General features: G+C 31.0%; 2 protein-coding genes across 6 annotated transcripts; one reads left to right on the top strand and one right to left on the bottom strand.

Annotated features, from left to right (window-relative positions):
- Window positions 1-4,401: 4,401 nt before the first annotated feature.
- On the top strand, window positions 4,402-5,415 carry LOC105195772 (ejaculatory bulb-specific protein 3). Its single transcript, XM_011161375.3, has 2 exons — window positions 4,402-4,650; window positions 4,972-5,415. Exons 1-2 carry the CDS (start codon window positions 4,446-4,448, stop codon window positions 5,109-5,111), a joined length of 345 nt encoding a protein of 114 aa, XP_011159677.2. The 5' UTR covers window positions 4,402-4,445; the 3' UTR covers window positions 5,112-5,415.
- A 469-nt stretch (window positions 5,416-5,884) lies between these two features.
- On the bottom strand, window positions 5,885-13,480 carry LOC105195750 (mitoferrin-2). 5 transcript variants are annotated; one of them, XR_003268586.2, is made up of 7 exons: window positions 12,748-13,480; window positions 10,889-11,165; window positions 10,339-10,563; window positions 9,946-10,156; window positions 9,524-9,654; window positions 6,358-6,512; window positions 5,885-6,277 (listed from the first exon to the last, which is right to left on the bottom strand). XR_003268586.2 is itself a non-coding variant. In XM_026133690.2 (6 exons), exons 1-6 carry the CDS (start codon window positions 12,862-12,864, stop codon window positions 6,475-6,477), a joined length of 999 nt encoding a protein of 332 aa, XP_025989475.1. In that variant the 5' UTR covers window positions 12,865-13,480; the 3' UTR covers window positions 5,885-6,474. The 5 variants fall into 5 exon arrangements, 3 of the variants coding, with proteins under 3 accessions (XP_025989475.1, XP_011159651.1, XP_011159621.1); XM_026133690.2 differs by having other exon boundaries at window positions 5,885-6,512; XR_850728.3 differs by lacking the exons at window positions 5,885-6,277; window positions 6,358-6,512 and adding an exon at window positions 7,006-7,328 and having other exon boundaries at window positions 9,374-9,654; window positions 12,748-13,478.
- Between the last annotated feature and the right edge of the window lie 3,981 nt (window positions 13,481-17,461).

The following is a 17,461-nucleotide window of genomic DNA, read 5'->3' on the forward strand; positions in this document are numbered from 1 at the left end:
AAAGAAAAAATTTTGAAATTTATTGCAATAAAATGTTATATATTGTTTCAGATAGAATATAACTTAGAAAAGATATTATTCACATCCGATAATAATTTAATAAAATGCGTTAAAAATTCTATTTTCTGCATTAATAAATAAGTGTACATAATTATATCTATATTTATTTTTACATTTCTAGCGGAGTGGATAAATGATCAAAATATCAAGCTATTAATCCATGAGAAACGAATCTGCGGCATGTTTTATCAATCTACATTTTTCAAACACAAATACACAAAAAGGAATTAGTTGATTTTATATAAATGCAAAAGAAAAGGTCTGCGTATAAATACGGAAGAGTAATTTCTTGAAATAAGGCTTCCTTTTCCATTTACCGAGCTGTAATTCAACTTATTAATATTCTTGTTAAAAGATGATACAAAGAGAAAATATCAGATGCAATTAAAAGTTTTCATGCGCTATTGGATAGAGTAAGCCGATTTTAACATATTCGTGCAAACGTTTTTACTAAGTTTTTCAAATATGCACAATAGCGTCTAAAGTAACTTTCTTGTACTTACTTAAATGTAACATTAAGACATAGTAACATGTAAAATATATGTATTAATAAAATCTAGAGTTTTACTTTTTATATTGTATATAATTATATATAACAGCTACACGTTGATAAATGCTTTATACATAATTATATAAATTTATATAACTTCAAAGAGGTTTTATATAACCATGCATAAATGTATATAAATCATTATGAATATTTATATATACATTTATGGTAACGAGGAATTTATGTATAATTAAGTATAAAAATTTGTGTTATATAAAATTGTATATAATTAGCTGACATAACAGATTACGCATATTTATTAAACAATTTTTGGGGAGTAATTTCTTTCTTTTATAATCGCGATTTATTTAAAAGTGAATAAAAGTATAACATGTAGTAATAACTAAAAATACTTTAGTCAATACATAAGCATCTGTTAATATTATATTAATTATATTATATTAACATCTTCGAAAATTGCATTCTGGATAATGCAGAAAATTAATCTGCATGCATTTTAAGGTGGTTTCCCAGCAAACGAAAATAAATTCAAATAAATTGAAAATTATAATTTATTTTAATTTATTTACCCGAGTTTGCGCTTTAGAGTCTCGGAATATTTTTGAATTTAAATAAACTCAAATGCATTGAAATAAAAAATGAGTTATTCATCATTTTGAATATATTTCGAATGTATTTACATCCATATTATATTATTTTGGGATTCAAATGGATTCGAAAAATCTGAAGCGTGAATTCGAAAATGTCGAAATGAATTCATTTATATCTATTTCAATTAATTTTTATTTGCTGAGTATATCATATACTATAGTGAGAAAGATCATGAGATAATCGTAATTATCATTTGCATTACGAGCGTGAGACCGTCCTTGCGACGTTACAATTTCATAGTGGACGTTGTCAACTCATAATGCTCACACAGAAAAAAAGTTAGTATCTAATCAACAATTATTGTTTTATACGTATATAAGCAAGATTATAAATTCTTCCAAGAAGATTTTATATTCTTGCTTATATATGAAACAAAGATTGTTAATTGATACCAATTTTTTTTTCTGTGCACTAATAGCAAAGAAATTACATTTTAAAATATTGTGTTTTAAGCCGAAAAATAATTAAAAAATTCTTTCTTCGAATAAAATACATTTTATAAAATGTTTGTAAAACTTTGTTTTATGGCTTTTATTAATAAGATCTATAAAGGATTATTAATTTGTAATTTTGTTATAATAAAAAGTGTCTTTTATGACATTATTTGTTCAAATACTGTAACTGTGGAACTATGGCTCGATTAAGCAGTATCGCATTGATCATTGTTGCAATAAACGTACTAATGTGCGTTCTTGCAGGAAAATTTGAGCTCTATCCTAGTAATTATGATTACTACGATGTTCAAAGACATCTCAATAGATAAGGCTATACGGAGACGGAGAATTCAATTGCTACATGAAAAGAGCACCGTGCACAGAAGAACAGAAGAAATTAATAGGTATATCTGTATATACCATTGCTGAATTATTTCTTTTTTCTTTTGCAACCAATTCTTTCATTATTGGATCAATTTTTTCTTAATGACGACAATGAAATATTTGTACTTTTCAAAAGATACTCTTATATCAAATAAGAGATTCTTCTGACGAAAAGATTAGAATTCATAGATGTAAATAATTTTCAATCTTTAATTGAGAGTATAATTAATTACAGATACATATTTAGTGCCACAAGAGAAAACAAATAAGAAAATAAAATTCTTTATTTACTTTCAAGCTTTATCTTAACAAAATTTTAAATTTCTTACAGAATTATTTGTATGTATAATTTGTAAAAATTGAAGAGCTGTACAAAAGTTAAAACAACAACCACACATCTATTATATCAAACATTTGATAAGACTATTTCTAAGTTAATAATTGTTTAGCATGAATAGAAAACTTTATACGCAAAGAATTCATTCGACAATCTATTTTTATCATTTTACGATAATTTTTGAATGGATGAATAATTTGTTAAAAATATCCGAAACCAAATTAATTTTTCATCTTTTTGTATAAAAAAACCGTATTCTTGAAGAACTTTCAGCTTTCTGAATATAGCTTGTATTCTTTACTCTTATTCGTATTTAGATGTTATACTTATTAAGCAAAAGCGAAATCAATTACTATATATGTTACTAGAATAAATATAAAAGAATATCTTATCGTAGTTTCAGATGCAATCAGACATATTCTATACTAACTAATTGCGCAAGATGTTCTGAAAAACAAAAACAACTGGCATTGCTGAAGGCATTTGCTGAGTGGTATAAAAAGAATGTACCCGACAATTGGAAATTAATACTTGAGAATGTTAATTTGAACTCATAAAGAAAAAGAATATAACTGATCAGTAATTACTGGAAATACAAATGAATAATGGATCTTCCGAAATAAACAAGCGATTTCCTAATTAAATGTATTAATATAATAACTCAAAGTATGATTTATAATTTGATATATAATATTTGTAAACGGGAGTACCACATAGGAGAAGGAAATAACAAACGGTAGTACCTAACGATTTTAAAGAAATATTTTATACTAATTTAACTGATATGCAATTTGTATTACCTTAACAGAAAAGAATAAAAATAAATTAAAAAATAAAAATATATTACATTACAATAAATTGTATCTTGGAAAAGCGCACGTTTTTTTTTAAACAAATACACTGTGAAGAACATTTATTGCATAATTAATTATAAAATCGTAGACATTTACTAATAAACTGGTGTTGTTAAGAATTATGTCGCGTGAATAATATTTATTAAGTTATTTTAAAAAAGCAATATATGATCTTCTCCTTCCTTTCTCTACTCATTATTATACGACCTAGATAGGATAGTCCAAGTGCAAGTACAAAATACTTTATACGATTATTTCCAATAAATATATATTTTTTTAGAAATATATATTTTATTCTGTTTTTAATGTAAATTATAATTCCGGGTGTCTCCTTTTATTACATCTGTTCGATGTTCATCGGATATCCTGTGGACACATCAGGGATTAAACACGTACATAAGTTTCATAAACAGCGCATGTTATGGATATTCATTAAATAAGTGTCTATTTTAAATATCATAAGTCGTAAAACAGTTGAATCATGGATATTTTCAATATTATTTTAGGATATCTTATAGATCACAGATGGTCTTTAAATATCCTTGTGCTATCTGTGGTTATAAACAAGCATAATTAACTAATTTAAGACGGATATAGTACTTAATAACGCTCCGCTCAAACAAGTTAATTGAATTTCAAATGATGAATAAAAAAAAAAACGTTGCAGATCCTGAAATGTGACTTTCTCTGCACTATAAACCAAGAAACGCTTTCCTCTCCGCGAATTCGCATTACGCAAGACACTTCTCCTATCTGCGACGCGAATCCTATAGATGAAAGCGTTATTCATCAGTTTTCCTTATTTTATTTATTTATTTATTTGTGAAACACTGCATTTAGAAATATTACAATTTTTCCACCGTTTTATCCATGTTATTTACCAAATGTTAAACAAGGATAAAATGATATCTGATGGTACCCACACGATGTTTCTGAATACAGCCTTGCTAATATTAGACGTCACATGACCCTGAGCGCATGATTTAGATTTAAAAATGTTGACGCAGTTAGATCAGAATCGGTGCATATTGTAATGAGGATCTAAGTTTTATCTCAAAAACGTGCATTATATATTCAATATTCTCTCGAATACGCAAATGTTTTTTTGTTTGTATTTTCCATAAAACTTACTTCATATATTTTTTGCCGTTAAGTAAGCTCTATATAAACGCAATGTCGATTCATTAACAATCTAGTATCCAAGTACTACAATTATGGCTCGATTAAATCGTATCGCGTTGCTCGTTGTTGTAACAAGCGTACTGATGTGCATTCTTGCAGAAGAGTTAGAGCTTTACCCTAGTGAACTTGATGACATCGATGTTGTAAAAATTCTCGAAAATGACGCAGAGCGAAAAGGAGAACTCAATTGCTATTTGAAAAGAGAACCGTGCGCAGAAGAATTTAATAAATACACAGGTATAACTGTATATACTATTACTGAATTGTTTCTTTTTTCTTGTGTAACTGATTCTTTGGTCAATAAAAAATCGATTTTTTCTTAACGATAAAAATAAAACATTTATAAGGTAGACATTTATATGTTATGTCAAATAAGAGATTTTTCTGAATAATTTATATTTTTGTATAAAAAAAACTGTATTCTTGAAGAATTTTTAGTTGAATATAGCTTATATTTTTTAATTCTATTTAGATGATATTATTTATTAAGCAAGAGCGAAATCGATTGCAATGAAGTAGAATAAATAAATATAAAAGAATATCCTTTCGGCGTTTCAGAAATATTCAGAGAAGCTGTAAGAACTAATTGCAAAAGATGTACTGAAAAACAAAAAGAACATTTGGAGACAATTACTAATTGGTACAAAAAGAATCAACCCGATAATTGGGAATTAATACTTGAAAATGTCAACTTATGAAGAAAAATAATAAATCTTCCGAAGCATGCTCCAGATTTTTCCAACTGATTTTTTAATGTAATAACCCATAATATGATTTATAATTCGGTAAATAATATTTATAAATGGTAGTATATAGGGAGAGGGAAATAACAAATGCACCTAATGATTTTAAAGAAATATTTTGTACAAATTAATATAACTGATATGCAATTTGTATTACCCTAACAGAAAAAGATATTTAAAAAGGAAAAATATATTGTACTGTAATAAATTGTAACTTGAAAAAATAATTTTTTCTTAAATAAATGTACTATGAAGAATATTTAGTCTATAATTAAATACAAAATTATAAACATTTAAATGAAATAAGTAACCGTTTATTGTACATATCTTTGCACCCAAAACTCATATTGACTTCGAGTTAAAATTCTAAACATTGACCTTGATCCGTCACGTTTATTTTAGACCCAATTATTTGAGAAGTAATATTGCTTTCCCTTATAAATCATAATTTATTAAAAAATGAATAAAAGAATAACTTGTAGTGCTAACTAAAAACGTTTTAGTTAGCATATAATACCAAGTATTGCATCTTTGAAATCTTGAACATGTTTTCATAATCAAAATTTAAATTAGAATTTTATTACAATGTAAAATTACTTGAAGAATGTATTTTTATTAGCTTTTGAAATTTAGATGGGGAAAAATTTTTTTTAATCGGTTGTAATTTAAAAATTTTTTATGGTCCAATTGAATTAATTTTTGCAAAAGACGGAATAAATAATCATCGATTTGTCGCACGTATCTATTTTATTATAAAAATTATCATGTCATGTTAAAATGATATGTAACAAACTATTCACAAGAAATATAATACCAAAATATATAATCATTCTATAACAATATAAATATATTTATAATTCTCTGTACGAAAGTGTTAGATTAAATACTAATTAATACATCAAGATTCATTGAAATTCCTCGCATTCTTCATTTGACAGCCACGGAACCATTCTGGATCTCGTTCCAGATTGAACGCTTTACGTTGATAAAATTGTGCTAACATAACGGATTTCAAACCTACTTTGCTAAGTGGAATGGGAGGATAATCATCAAGACACCAACCGTATATCCAATTCATACAATCAGAAAAATAGAAACGCTTCTCCGGGGGTTTCTTATATCTAAAAAATTTCAAAAAATTTTATATCGATTAATTCCTTTTCAGAGATGTGTACGCTGTGTTTAATTTGTGTTGCGCTACCTTTCCGTCAAATAATTATAAGTAGTAATAAAAGTTGGGACTCCTTTCTCGTAAAGTATAGCTCTTACGTCGGGATCAATCGGCTTCATGGTATTTATATCGATAGAACCGTCGGACCTAGGTGGCCTCCAAAGAGGTAAGGGCTTCAGTTGCACCTATGTGCGTACAAAATTTAAAAGAGATAAGTACTGCGAATTAAATGGATTGTGAGTAAAATTACATACGATGGGTCTATCAACGCGAACTGCCTCCCGTTTTTTAGACTCCGCAATTATTTCTCTGGCGCGTTTTGTGAATTTCGGCTCTTTCAACTGATCTATCAATCGTTCTTGATTCTTTAAAAACCATGTTCTTCGTATCGCGTTTTCCTTTCTTATTATCTCATTATGAAATAAATGACAACGTGCGTCGCATACGTCTCTAGTAATTTTTGCCATATTTCGATCTTGCAAATTTTACATTACTTTTATGTAAAATAAAATGATTTTTACGAATAATTTACATAACCATCAAAAAGTATTTTAAGAAAAATAACTCTGAAGTAAGATCTCAAAATGACATTGTTCTCAAGTGTTTTCTCCTTTCTTCACACCCTTGTAAGCTGACGAAAGATGAAAAACAATGAGTTAAATATAAAAGTACACTATAGCATTTTGTAGAATGATTTATTTACATCATTACTATATATAATGCGTTTCACTGTTTTACACAAACTCAATATGCATTTATTAATATGTACCTTACATTATTTATATTTCTTTATAATACCAGTGGGAGCATATATATCGACTATATACAACTTGTTTCTCGAAAAAAAAGTAAACGCTTACTTATAAGGAAAAAACGTAAAAAAATGTAAAGTCGATTAATTTTATGTAATAATACATGACCGCAACTTGCGTGATAAATTTAAAAAAAACAAATCAGTAAACGCACTACACATTATGTACAGTATTACAGTATTCTGTCACCTGAAAAATAAGCATTTATTTGAGGTTCAATAAAGGCAATTTCAAGAGACAAATGTTTAATACAAAGATTAATAGATTTCAATGCAAAGTATAAACGATAAATTAAGTATCCTGTTAAATTCAATAAAACATACACTGCAATCTGACATGCTCGAATTGGTATGCGAAATACATGCACACGTGCGTAATAGGCGCATACCTGCATGAATGTTTCGAATGACAGGTTAGTTGCGAATCGTCGAAATAAGAAAACATTTTGATTAAATACACGTTTTATAAAGTCATTTTCAAATTTAATATTAATTTATATTACCATTCTCCTTTTTACATATATCTTTACATATAAATACTGTACTTTTTTTCTCTTCAGCGTCAAACTTTTTATTTAGCAACGATGTAGGGTATTAAAAAAGTTATAACAATAAATAAATATGGCGTGAAATATGAGTTTTACATGATATTACTCCCTCTTAAAGTCAACATCAAATGACCCAGTAATCACAGCCATAGGAAGCAATATTTGTGATTATACATCATATATCGTTTAGATACATTATTTATATTACAAAATGACTAAGGAGCATTTTATTCATTTGTACTTGAATAATTAAGAGGAATCGTACTTGTACAAATAAGTTTCATTTTTTCTACACTGGTTTTTTCATTTAATTTATACTGTACATCTGTAATATATTTTATAGTTTTATCTACAGTTTTCTATAAAATAATTACTTTACATCATTTCTAATTATTTTAGTTCAGGATAGCCAATCATGCCCTATTAATTCGATTCACTCCAATCCATATTGTATCTATAATTTTGAACACAAAAAGTTACATTATATTGTACAAATCAGAGTTTCATTAAGTAGTCTTTGTATAATTTTTTTTTAACGTCAAATATCGATTGATTTTGTAATGTCCTTTTAATAATGATTATAGGAGTTATCTAATTTTGCAAAATTGTCTGTTTGTGAAATAATCCTGCATTAATTATGCCCACTTAATTATGCCCTAAAGTATATTTTATTATCGGTGAAATTCCTGCATGCATCCCACTGTTTTCTTAACTTACTTAATAGTACAATGTTGGAGTGGGCTGCAATCTAATTGTGTTATGCGCGTAATCTATTTTCTACTATTCAAGTGGAGCATATTTTTTTTCTTCCTTTTTAAAAGTATCTGATTTTTACACTTAAGAATGCTTAAAAAAATATCAGCTTAATATTTCCTTTGTTTTTAGAAACAATCTCTATTTTTAAATAAATTTTTAAATAAATAAAGATGAATCCATCTATAAATTTAATTGATGTTTATTAAACAGAATCGTCATTTCAACTAGGTGTCAATATATTAATGCCTATTAAAATATTTGAATTTATTTACATAAGTTAGATATATGTAAATTCGTATGTATATTGATAAATTAATAGCAAATTAGTAAAACACAAATACTAACTGCTCCCATTCAAGCATCAAGATATACATCAAATTGATCTTTTGCTAAATGTTCAGTGATACTCCACATGAACAGTATAATAGATAATAGCATTTTATTTCAATTGTATATATTGGATGGCAGCCAGCGGTACCAGAATTAATAATTATTTTATGCTTCCAAATTTAGTATTGCTAATTAATAAAGTCATTTTTCAATTACATTTTAAAACAGTAGTACGTTACTTCCATACTGATTTTGCGTACATAATAGAAAATCTATTGAAAGCACAAGATAATGTATGAAGCTTAAAGGAACAAGAAATTTTCTCTTATGCCTGCAGATTTACTTCTTATTAAGATCATTAACCAGAAATCAAGAATTAAAAAAAAAAAATTAACTTCATTTGACGTTGTTTTGTAATAATAAAGAAGCTTACAGATCAACATTCAATAAATCTGTACCTTTGTTGCTATTGTCTTTCTTTAAGCATCGATTTTCGTTTCTTTGCGACGTAGTACATGCATAAAAATGCTGCTTAAATGGACGAATCAATGATTCAACGAAATATTCATTGTCGATAGAATCTTATAAAGAAAGAAGATACCTTTTTATTTTTATTCTCGCGAATAATGAAACAGTTTCTCTCCCTTTTTCTTTCTTTAATGGACAATCGGATGGTGCAATTTTTTATACGCCTAACTCGTAGTCACTTTCAATAATACGGGCGACGAGGCATGGTTGTTAAAATACAGACCTGCGCCCTGAAAGCTGTTGGATCTTGCCAATGTTGGATTTTGGTTAATTCCCGTCATACCGTTGTCGGCCTCGGAGTCACTAAACTCATCATCTTGCTTGCCCCGTAATATATATTTGAATGATTCGTATCTAGTGTAGAAATCAGAAATGTGTTAAGCTTGAATCACACTAGTGATTGATGATTGCATTTACATTTACGTCTCTTGATCAATAAAAAAAAACTGCTAAAATAAAGCTCCTTTCTAATTAATCAAGAAACACAAACGCAAATGCAGACAAAGACAAAGACGAAGACGTAATCGTTAATTGCTAATTCGAACATTACGCGATGCAATATAAAAAGGACAGTGAATGTTACAGAAGCTTAAAAAAAAAAAAAAAAGCACACAGTAGAAAGAAATGTAAGGTGGATTGACTTACATCACCCAGCAGATAGCAGTGGCCGGTGCTTGGAATAAGACGCGTGCGCGTAATCCGCGGAAGTATCCCTGTACACCGCCGAACCTATAGACTTGCTTAAACGCGTCTATCATGCCTTGAGCGCGCACACCGTCCTGCTGTGTATTCAGCACTGTCTTACAAACGTCCAGAGGAGTTGTCACCGCAGCCGCAATTGCACCTGCTGCTGCACCTAGTTACATAAAACAGATGATTAAAATTTTTATCAACTACGTTTCTTCGCATCAGAACTCGTTGACTCTGCTTAAGATTTAATATTTCAAGATAATGTTAAGAGATTAATTTGATTTTTTAAATATATTTTTAAATAATATCAGTAATGTAAAATATAAATTATGGATAATTAAGACTCACCTGATCCGATATGTGCTACTGGATTGTAAACGTGCTCTGGATTCGTAATGGATTGTACGAATTCATAAGAGATAAAATGAATACTCTGAAAAGGCACATTCATAGCCAATTGAGTTGTGTAACTCCTATAGAATGCAAATATCCCTTCTTTCTGGTACACATGTTGTATACAGTTCAATACATTCCTATATGGAGAATTGTACATCTGCAATCGCTGTTTAACCACTGTAACAATATAGTATAATATGAATTTCTACGTCTACTAATCTCTATGTCCTTTAAGATTAATCTTTCAAGCTATCTATTTTTTTTTAAGTTTCTCTAAATTTTTCTTAATTTTTACATGCTTTTTACTAAATACAAAATAATGAAAGAGATTGATAATGTGTAACTTATGATTAGATCTGTACATCTTCAATAATTATGCAATAACGCTAACCGAGACATTATAAGATCACAAGGTTATCTCTGTATTTAAAATGATATTTATTATCAATAAGTCTATTAAACATCACGCTTATCATGTATCAAACGAGCTGTTCTATTTTACCTTCCGCTGGGTTCATGACACCATCATGTAGAACTGTTGCTACACAACCAGCCGCCCCGTAGACAAGATGATTGAATTGAGATCTTGTGCTCTTGAACTTTTCTTTAAGACACTCGTAGCAGGAAAAATATAGAGCGTGCGCGGGACCGGCACCAGCCACTACCGCACTGACACCTCTAATTGGCCTTAATACACCTTCTTGTCGTATCATTCTGTACAATACCTCTCCTACTCCTCCTCCTCCTCCAGGACCAGGAGTTAATGCTTGCATTCTTGTCTGAACACAAAAAAAGATAAAAAGATCATTATTAATTGAAGCAATAATATGCAATAAGCTAACTTTATTTTTTATTGTTAGTTAAAGAAATTAATAATGAACCAACTCTATTCTTTTCGTACAAGCAGCTCTGCACAACATTTTGTGAAATTATCATTTATTTAAAAGTACTTTAAAATAGGATGACTTGCTGATTATAAGAACAGTGACTGTCAATTGGGTTGTAGTATTCATTAATAAAAATATCAGGGATTTTAATGGATAATTTCAGTCAATTTGTTTTGCATTAAAGCGAAATAACAGTGTGCATCTGCATTATCCATTTGCATAATGAACGAAATCAAGACCTGGCATATTAGACAGGGAAGCATATATAGTATAGATAGCAGTCTGAAAAGAAGATCAGAAATAGAACTCACTGCCGACGAACTGTGTTACATAATCAATAGTAAACACTTGCATTCTGAGTAAGAACCTAGTATAATACATTGCTTGCAATGCACAATTACTTAGTCTTTTGAGTCTATTATATTGGTACAAAGTAACTATGAAAATCATCATGTATATTACATAAAATTGTAAAGATAATATCTGTCACGATTATGCCAACAAAGAGTCGTAATATAAATATAAATTCATCACACCAATATTTCGTACAGTAGCTTTTATCAGCTGCAATCCTAATTTCAGGGCTTTTCTAGATATAAATATACATAGATTATTATTTCTAGACATATAAATATACATGTTACAGATAAAAATATTGTAAAAGTGAATTTCTGCAATACATGCTTACGTTGCAAAAACTGTAATGGCATTTTTAAGAAATATGTAGATAAAACAAATTAAAGTTTTAATTACATGCATATGTTTCAAAAGAATTGGAATTAAATGCAGTAATAAGACATGTTAATGGCACATATACTCTAAACCTATTGCAATTGTAATGCACATGTAATTTCATAACGTGAAAAAGAAAAAGAACTTTCTATTTCTCAATTGTGCAGAATGTAAAATTACGTTACATTTCAACGGCATCCTATGACTAATAGTAATCAAGTTGCATGAGTGTTTCCAACTATAAATTTCCTCATGTACATGTTATACAGTGTGACACACACACACAGGTCCATTTAAACCATCTATTATCTTCAACATTGTCATCCTATATAATTGAGCAATTTCCTTCGTCCAAAGCGGAGAAACGTCAGCGTGAGGCTCGACGAGCATCGACAGAGTTATTGTGCTTTTGCAAACAATGCTTTCAGTGCCGCTTATCTGCGCGTCTATTTGCGTCTATTAAATCGGGACAAGATAAAGCGTCCACCGTTCGTCAGGCGATTCCAGGAAAGCATGGAGGAAAATGCGACGGTAGCGGCGTCGCCAGATGGTTGGCCTTCTCCCAGGTGGCTGACGGACGGAACGTCGCGTCGCGCTCGCGGAGAATCCGCGGATGCGACGCGAGACTACGGCCGACCGAGAGCGCACCGGCGGCGACGGCGGCGAGAGGAGGTTATGTAAAAGGACCGGAAAATGGTAACGTGTGCGCGATAGCGACGTGAAAGCGATCCGCCGACGATACCTTGACACTGTCAAACGGATACATGACGCAATGCTCCATGATCCCGGCGACGGCACCGGCCGTCATGTGCACGGCCACGGAGTTGGTCGGCAGGCTCTCGTAGTCGTCCTTATTCATGATCACGGGGGAGAGAAAGTGCTCGCTCGTGAACGCGGCTCAGCTCCGTCGCCACGATGTCGCGCAATCCGTCTTGTCTCACTCTCTCTTTTTTTTCCTTCGTTCCTTCCCTCTCTCTTGCTCTCTCTCTCGTTCGCAGTTTCGCGACTGGCCGATACACGTTTGCGCTGCCGATTCGACGTTCACGTTCGATAACAAAGTATCACCACGACGGCGAGGATGACGACGACAACGACTGGACGATGATGATGGCGTTGCGCGGCGGCACGCCGCGAAGACAGACCCGCACACGGACGGATCCGGGCACGCACGTTACATTACACGCGCGCCAACATGTGACCGCGTGCGTCGATCGTTTCTTAATGGAGTTGGGGAGCACACGCGGGGAACCAAGAAGGCTCGGTGAGCCTCAGTGGCTGTCCGTTTCCTGCCCCCGCGCACGGGCAGGCTCCCCCTTCCTCCCTGCTCGTCCGATTGTTTCGTTTGCTTCGTTCGATCGACCGAATCGTCGCGGGGATCGACGAGCACGAGATCGACTACTGGAACGCGGTCGAGGTAGCGCGAGCACCGGCTGACGAATCGGCGATTCCGTCGCTGATCTCGATCGCGGTAGCTCGGCGAGGTTAGGTTCGGACGCACGTGCCGCGCATGCGTCGTGCGCGACCACGTGGTTCGTGAGGGCCGTTCGCTTCGAAATGTGTCGCGAGATGGAACTATTGGAACACCGAATGTAACCGAATGAGCGTGCATATTCTACATGCGAGCGTGCCAATAAAGAGGATAATTTCTTGGACGATAGGGAAGGGGGATGAGGGGTGGCAAGTCATTGTGAATGCGCATCACGGCACATCACGGCACATCACGGCGATCACGGCGATCACGGCGTATTCTCGCCCACGCGATTTCGCTACAGCTACATTTCTCGGCCGCCTCGTTTTCATCTCGGCTGTATTTTCTCGGCGGTTAAACGCCGAAATGTAACTCTCCGCCGCATGCAAATACGAAAACGATTCCTGTCAAATCGCTGAAGGATTCCGCCAGAGTGATCCTTCAATCGATTTGCGACGATATAATCCATGCAATCGCGTTGATTGATGCGACGAAGTTGCGCTCAATTTTCCGTCATGGAAAAAGAGTCAGGCAAAACTACTTCGTAGCTTTCTTCGTCGCGTTGAATACCAAGCGGCGAAAGCGGTTTTTTGTTATTCGATTTTGTCGTCGCAAAAGCATTACAGTTAAACTAAATTAATGTCGATCGTGATTAGCAATTAGGAAATAGATATCCGCTGAAGGTGAGGCGAGAAAGATGTAGAAAGTGCAGCTAGGCGGAAACTCGTTCCGTGCGTTGCGGAAAAATTCTGCGCGACCTTTATGTTTAACATACAGGTGCGGTTGAATTATTGAATGCATAAAAAAGAGCGTCTGTGTTTAAAACGACCGCGCGACTGCCGTCGTTTTCATGCAAAAACGGTATGAGGTTGCGTATATACTATTCTGCGCCTGATATATCATTTAGGAAATGTAAAATATTCGGCTGCGACGATGAAAATTTTTCTCAGAATTTTTCAAAAACTTTTCAGAATTTCTGTGTAATTTTATAACTTTTTCAGATTTTTTTTATACGAATTAAAACATTTTTTTAGAAATACTTAGAAAGTCCACATCTCTTCTTAGAGATCTCTTCTTTTTTTTTATATAATATATATAACAAAGTAAGAAAAGGCTCCGAAGAATATAAATATAAATACAAGATTGCCTATAGAGCCGACACTGGGTGTTGGTGTGTAAATATGTATTTGACAATTAGTTACAATATACGTTTCGATCCGACATTAGGATCATCTTCAGTAAAGACGCGAGTAAATTGCGATAATTAACATCGATAGTTATCCAGACTCCGAGTCGTTAGATAACTCGGACCATATACGTCCCCTCAACTCGACATTGATCCTGGATGAACTTTCGATGTTAATTATCGCAATTTACTCGTGTCTTTACTGAAGATGATCCTAATGTCGGATTGAAATGTACATTGTAACTAATTGTCAAATACATAATATACAGAAAACAGTTTCTTTGAAAAAAATATTTAATTCAAAAAAGTTTATGCTATACGATTAGAAAAAGTTTTCTTAATTTGAAAAAAAAATTTTGATTATTCCTTTTAGTAGAATTGAAGAAATAGTTTAATTGTGCAATGCAAATTTTTTTATAAACGAAAAAGATGTATTTTTTAAATCAGAACAACTAAATTATTTCTTACATTTCTGTTAGTACTTTCCTTGAATTAGATAATTATTTGTTAAATTAAACAAATAATTTGAACAAATCATTTATTTACTTTTAAAGTAAATTTTTATTTTCTGTAAAGATATTTTCACTTTAACTCAGAAAAAACCAAGTTAAAGAAATAATTTTATTAAATATAATTTTTTTCTGGATGTAATTATGAAATATTCTAAAATTTCTAAGATTTTTTGTTCTATAATTTTTATTAAAATGTAAAATCTAAAATAGTTAAAAGTATTTTTTTAGAAATTATGGGATGAAAAATCTAAGAATATTTCAGAATTCACGTATATGACAAATTCTAAGAAAAGATATAGACTTTCTGAGTATTTCTGAAAATTTCTGAATCTTTCTGAAAAATTACAATTTGTATAAAAATTATAACAAAAATTTTTCACCAGAGAACGAGCGGTAAAGGAAGGATCATATTGCGTCACAGGAAATGCACTCTTTGTCTGCTTACACAAATTATTTTTATCGGCTGACGTAAACGCTGGTATCGGCGAGTCTTCTTTTCTCTCGCTCTGTTTCGTTTTCTCTCCATTCTCTCCCTTTCTCCAATATGATTGGCTTTCGGCAAAAGTGAGGCTGATTAAAACGCTCATAGCGAGATTTATCTTTGATGAACTGGAGATAAGCAAATTATTCTCAGAGATTTTATTTATTTAGTTAGTTATTAATTTGTATCTATTCAATTATTTATTTGTTTACTCATTTATTTCAAGATTTTATTAATTTAACTTTTGTTTTTTTAATGAAAATTGTAATATTCTAGATACTTTCTAAAAGATGTCTCTTTGTCTACTTAGATATCTGGAGTATTACCTTATTGATAGGTACATTGTGCAAATGTACAATAATGATGTCATGAATTTGTAATAATTAAAAATTTTGCAATAATTAATATTTTTTTGCGCTATTATGTTTTAAACTGTTTCACATTGTTCGGAAAAGTTTTGAAAATAATTATCAAAAATTTTGTAATGAGATCCCTAAAAGATAGCAATATTTTGAGATAGCTTTCAAATATTTAAAGATCTTAAATAAATCTTGGGAATGTCTTTAATAACTAACAATTGAACTTGGTCCGCATTTTATAATAATACAATTAAAACCAAGCTAATGTACGACAATAATAGGATCTTGGCGCGTTGAAATAATATTCTTTGTGATTTCACATACAATTTCAGATTTTTTTTGAACTGTGAACTATTGTTACTTTTGATGTCGAACTATAGCTCTTAGATTGAATCAGAATAAGTAATATCACAGAATTAAATTGACAAATCAATTTTATATTACTAATGCTAACACAATATCTTTTAAAATCCTTCCCATCCTGGAAAAAGTAAAAAAATCTGTTGCGAAAAATATCTTGTAGAAATTTAAAGGAATTTATTTCTTAATTATTTGATAAATATCTTAAAAATATCTTTTAGAAATTCTATACACATATCTTACATATCGTTTATATATTTGTTATCAAAATAATTAATCAAATCTATTTTATTCCTTTTTGTAGATAACTTAACTACACACCTTCCAGAAGTGTTTTGTAAATATCTTTAACGAAATATATCTTTTAGATCTAAAGTTGTGTAAATTAATTTTTTAACTAAATTAAGTTAAAGTTTTTAAAGTTAATAGCTTTATAAAATTAACTTACATAGTTACTTTAAAAGTTACAAGAATAAAAAAATTAATTAGTTAAAAGTTATTGCGTTAAAATTAAATTAAGTTAAATTAAAAATTAACTTTGAAAAGCATTATTTATATTAAATTTGAAATTTGTAAATTTTAAAGTTAAATTATTCAATTATAGTGTGGCGACTGTTCGCCACATGCCCAACTGAAGGTTCGAAAAATAATATTATTCAGGAAAATAAATAACATGTTTGTCAGAAGATTCGCAAACAAGGAAAATCATAGACAGCTTCGAATTTGCGGACCAAACGGTCATTCGGAGCTTATATAAAGAGGGCGAGAGAAGAAACGCTCTCTCTCTCTCTCTCTCTCTCTCTCTCTCTCTCTCTCGCCAAGTAATCTCTTGTCTCAATACATCGTACTTTGTAACTCGGGCGTCATATATTTAAACCAAACGTTAGATATTAAACAGATAGAAAGCTCACTCGATCTCTTAGTTAATTCCTTTACAACTACATACCCCTACAGACGATTAAATCCCAAAATAGTATCAAAAATTATAGTATCATCAAATTTAATATTTATTTGTAAATTGAGTTTATATGAAATAATAAAGAAATATTGCTTTTTTTATGTGGGAATTTTTTTCTTTCATAATTTGATT

The sequence above is a fragment of the Solenopsis invicta genome, chromosome 16 (assembly GCF_016802725.1).
Source record: "Solenopsis invicta isolate M01_SB chromosome 16, UNIL_Sinv_3.0, whole genome shotgun sequence".
Taxonomy (NCBI): Eukaryota; Metazoa; Arthropoda; class Insecta; order Hymenoptera; family Formicidae; genus Solenopsis; species Solenopsis invicta.

What these genes read in the sequence shown, in the direction of transcription:
- LOC105195750 (XM_011161319.3), bottom strand. Translation starts at nt 12,864, where the DNA reads ATGAATAAGGACGACTACGAGAGCCTGCCGACCAACTCCGTGGCCGTG. An exon ending in AGTAGCACATATCGGATCAG is followed by an intron (nt 10,157 to 10,338) that starts GTGAGTCTTAAT and finishes TTATGTAACTAG; the next exon opens with GTGCAGCAGCAGGTGCAATT. An exon ending in ACTGCTATCTGCTGGGTGAT is followed by an intron (nt 9,655 to 9,945) that starts GTAAGTCAATCC and finishes TTTCTACACTAG; the next exon opens with ATACGAATCATTCAAATATA.
- LOC105195772 (XM_011161375.3), top strand. Translation starts at nt 4,446, where the DNA reads ATGGCTCGATTAAATCGTATCGCGTTGCTCGTTGTTGTAACAAGCGTA. An exon ending in AGAATTTAATAAATACACAG is followed by an intron (nt 4,651 to 4,971) that starts GTATAACTGTAT and finishes TCGGCGTTTCAG; the next exon opens with AAATATTCAGAGAAGCTGTA.